Source organism: Gossypium raimondii, chromosome 2, assembly GCF_025698545.1.
Source record: "Gossypium raimondii isolate GPD5lz chromosome 2, ASM2569854v1, whole genome shotgun sequence".
NCBI lineage: Eukaryota > Viridiplantae > Streptophyta > Magnoliopsida > Malvales > Malvaceae > Gossypium > Gossypium raimondii.
This window is the reverse complement of record NC_068566.1, coordinates 28,662,046-28,666,496: the sequence shown is the minus strand read 5'-3', so window position 1 is coordinate 28,666,496 and position 4,451 is coordinate 28,662,046. Positions and strand designations below refer to the sequence as shown.

The following is a 4,451-nucleotide window of genomic DNA, read 5'->3' as shown; positions in this document are numbered from 1 at the left end:
AGCTCAAGAATTTTCAACAGATTCTATCATTGATGAGTTCGATCTTATGAAAAAGCGGAGGGTGCAATTTAGGATGCTTAGTATTGAGAAATAGGACTAAGGCCAAGTTTTTTTAATTTAATTTTTGGAATTACAATGATATTTATGAAATTTTTAATATAGTAGTTTTTTTTTTATATTGGAAAGAAATATTTAATTTTAAATAGTGTGATTTCTTTTTCTTTTAATTTTTTACAGATAAATTGTTAATACTTTTTAAAAACATTAAATTGATTTGTTTGATAAAAATATCCAAAAAATTGACACTTTTGCATTAAAAATTATATAAAATACCATATAACATGAAGAAACATAAAAACATGAATCAAATATACGAACAAGATTATCATGTATAAAAAAATATAAACTTAAAATACAAAATCTAAATTTAATAATTAATAATAACATAATTACCCTTATTCAAATAATTGTTTTGTTTTTCTTTGCTTTGTTGCCTCCAATGCAAAGCATCTCCGTTCCAAGTTCTTCAATTTTATGACTTCGGGAGCCGTAAGCATTAAATTTTGCAGAGGTCAAACAAGAAGAATTTACATATATGTAAATAAAATTGAAATTGACCTAAATCAAAAGACAAATTCATCTCTAAACATATATTTTGACTTTAAGACAAACCATAAATAATCAAATACCATTTCCTTCAATTCCGTTGTTTCCTTGTTTTAATTTAGGTTTTTTAATTAGCAAAGATTCAAATTTATTACATTCGCCGTTGAATCGGTAAACTGCCTCCAATTTGTCTCATTATTTTTATTTTTATTTTCAATTTTTATATATTTTATTCCTATAAAGTTAGCTCATAAACTAGTCACATCGGATTATAGGTAAAATTTATATGTAATGAAGTTTAAATATTAACTATGACAATATGACATTGTTGGTAATGTAATTTTTAGTGTGGATTTTGTTTGATGAGTAGATTTTATTTGGATTATTTTGTTTGTTTGTACTTGTGATTATGCTTGTAAACTTTGATAGGTTTTTGTAATTAGTAAGGTAGTGATTAAACCTCTTATAATACTTTAACCATATTTTGCTGATAAAATAATTTTATATTTAGAAAGGAATATTTTTTTTTTAATGAATACCATTCTTACTAATTCCTTAAATTCTCGACTCTCATCATAGTTAAAGAGTAAGTAGTTTGCATGCTCTAATACCATAAAAACCCAAAATTTGGTCTCAATATAAGTATAAATTAGAGGTAGGAACCGTCAGAGAAACAAAACTCATCTCTTCTTTGTACCAAAAAGAAACTAAAACTAAACTAGTGCATACAAGAAAAGGTTTTCAAGCTTTACTTCTCCATCATCTTTTTCTTTCTTATATCATCTATAATGGGTGTTGATAGGTGTCAAACAAGATACGGATATAAGGAGATTAACTTCCCATTTCAGCTCAAAAATCAACCCAATGAATACCGCTGTAGGTACCCAGGTTTAGATGTTTCATGCAATAACCAGACCGACACCAGCATCGCATTTCCCTCTTCCGGTAACTTCACCGCTCAAATAATCGGCAATGTTGAACAAATTATCGAAATAGCCGATCCAAACGGTTGCCTTGCGAAACGTCTCCTGGAAGGATTCGATCTCTCTGGTACTCCATTCCTGACAGTCTACCTACAAAACTTCATGCTTCTCAACTGCTCGAATGATGTACCCTTTTGTATCCAGAATTTGTAACATATATTTCTTGTCTTAGTACTGAAAATAATTACACTGTGGCAATATCCGTGGATCGACCCGATTTGTTTCGTGACATTTTCGTCGTGTCTGGAAATAGCGACGGTTTCGGTGTCGTCGCTGCTAAATTGGGAATATCTTACTGATACGATGTGGCTAACGTGGAATGAACCGGATTGTAAAAGGTGTTTAAAAAGTGGAGTTTGCAAGTACAACAAAAATACAGGCTTCGACGATGGATGCTCAGTTGATTTGGATCCAGGTATGCTTTAATTTTGCAAATTAGCCTTCAAAAGCCAATATCAGTTTTTGTTATTTTATAATGATTCCACTTTAATCAGGTTCTTCAAACCTTGCCAAATATTTTGCAATTTTTTTGGCGGTTAGTGTCTTCTTCATTGTGGGGCTTGTAATTTGCATCTCAAGGATGAAGTGCTGCCTTCATAAATGGCGAAACACCAACACTGAAACATTCACCTATGGCTCAACCATCTTACAATCAAACGCTGTGAAAAAGGGTTTGGACCAACGAGTGATCGAAATGTATCCGACGATGGTGGTCGGTGGAAGCCGGGAATTACCGAATCCTAATGACTCCATATATTCGATCTGTCTGGTTGAATACCAAACCAAAGACACTTTAAAGACTATACCAAGTTGCATGCATTATTTTCATGCTAATTGTGTGTGGATGAGTGGCTTAAACTTAATGCAACCTGTCCTTAATGTCGTGAGTATGACATTATCTTTGATTGATTTTTATTTTACTTGGTTATTGTTGCAACAAAAATTAAAAGACATGAATTTAAACTTAGTTCAAATATTTTTTTCAGTTTTAGATTTGCAAATAAAAAATTTAAAAGTACATTAAATATTGTATCAAAAATTATTTTTGTCGTCATATCTAAAATAATCAAATTTCTTTTGTGAATTCGAAACTTAATTGATTTATGCTCTTATTTTAAGAGATGAATTCTAACAAATTTTAAATTTAAATAACTTTGTACTTAAGATGTAATAAAAAAGCTCTAATTGTTTTTATTTTTAATTAATTACCATATATTTTTATAAATATTTTTAAAAATATAGTTGATTATATTAGGCATTATTTTTCTTTTCTTTATTATTAGGATCTTTATTAATTAGTTTTAGTTAGGGATATGAACCAATAAATACCTAAGAATAGTTGAATTGTTTGACAATGGATTTTTATTCATAAAATGCTAATGGATACTATAATAATTTTGAAGGCATAAATTAGAATGCACTTAAACGCATTGCTTACGGCCTTTGGGTTCCAAGGAATGCCATGCATTCTATAAATATGATAAAAGAAGGTATTAGGGGTTGTTTTAGCAAAATTATTACATAAACAAAATTGTCTTCCATGGTTTCCAGCTTTGAAGATCAAGTAAACAAACAAGAAATCACAGTCAAAACGCTCAACATCAGCTACAAACAATACTAATAATGAAATTATCCATAACGCCAGCCTCCTAAGCTTGTCTCGTTCGATTGGATTCTCTATTAAAAACAGTTCTTCCTTCTCTTTTTATACCAAAAATAAAATATTTTCTTCGTTCGTGGGCAGTGATTACCAGAGGAAGAATACAATTTTTCTCTTTTTTGTTAATTGAGGTGAATTTTTCCTTGAATCGTTAAATGGCCTCTTTAAACTTCTTCTGGGAACACCTGTCATCGTGATTGTGGTGTGTATTGTTTATTACTATGTTAGAGTTCATTGCTATGATCATGGCCAGCACCCAAATGTTGAAATCTTCAGCTTGAGTGCAGAGCAGCAATTATCTTCTGTTACTATAAATGGTCTCGATAGTTCAAGGATAGAAACCTATCCAATTACATTGCTTGGTTAAACTTGAAGCTTCCAAGGCCTAATGATAATACTTGTTCGATATGTTTATCGGAATATCAAGCCAAAGAGACGATAAGAACCATACCTTATTCCAGTCACTACTTTCATGCTAATTGCATGAGTGGCTTAAGTTAAATGCAGCTTGCCCTGTTTGTCACAATACACCGGACTATGACTCTGCTTATTTGCTCACCTATTCCACATTATCCTCATCACCGAGACCACCACTATAGAAGACTAGTTTTGTATAAGTAATTTGCTTTTTTATTTTGTTTGTTTTTTTTTTGGGGGGGGTGGGTGTGGGAGGTTGGGTTTAAAGTATGTATATGTTATACATAGTGTAAATAATCTTCATATATGAGAACTGATTTTCTTGAAATGCTTGAATATGGCTAATCTAGCTCTTTTCTCAGGTTCATTTTTCTACTCTTTGAGCTATTAAAATTCAAAATTACCCCAAGTTCTTCCTTTGCTGGAACCTTACCATCAAGTGAGTCATTTATTGCAATAGATCCCCTTTTGTCAACATAAATAACAGTTTAAATGTTATACTACAGCGGAAAAGATCGAACATAATTAACTATAGTCATTGCCTGAACCAAATGCCAAAATTCAAATGTTGTTACACCATTGTTGAGCACGTCAAACCACCAACAAGATTGTTGAATTTAGCCATATGAAAAGTTGAAAACTGCCAAAGTCTTCTAAGCATTCGAAAACCTCACTAGATGGAATATTTTTTGTTTTTGATTTTTCGGTGCATAGGGACCTTAAGCTTAATTAGTATTTATAGTGGTGGAACCACCAACTACATGTCCCACTATCACACAAGCAAA

General features: G+C 31.3%; 1 protein-coding gene across 1 annotated transcript; it reads left to right on the top strand.

Moving 5' to 3' along the window:
- The first annotated feature begins 1,394 nt into the window (after window positions 1-1,394).
- On the top strand, window positions 1,395-3,616 carry LOC105789574 (putative RING-H2 finger protein ATL21A). The gene is made up of 4 exons (XM_012616947.1): window positions 1,395-1,656; window positions 1,762-2,004; window positions 2,084-2,285; window positions 3,478-3,616. Exons 1-4 carry the CDS (start codon window positions 1,395-1,397, stop codon window positions 3,614-3,616), a joined length of 846 nt encoding a protein of 281 aa, XP_012472401.1.
- Window positions 3,617-4,451: the final 835 nt, after the last annotated feature.

Bases quoted from the DNA above. Each gene is read 5' to 3' on its own strand.
- LOC105789574 (XM_012616947.1), top strand. From the start codon at position 1,395: ATGGGTGTTGATAGGTGTCAAACAAGATACGGATATAAGGAGATTAAC. The intron at 1,657-1,761 runs GTACTCCATTCC...TTCTTGTCTTAG, and splicing joins GGAAGGATTCGATCTCTCTG to TACTGAAAATAATTACACTG. The intron at 2,005-2,083 runs GTATGCTTTAAT...CACTTTAATCAG, and splicing joins CTCAGTTGATTTGGATCCAG to GTTCTTCAAACCTTGCCAAA.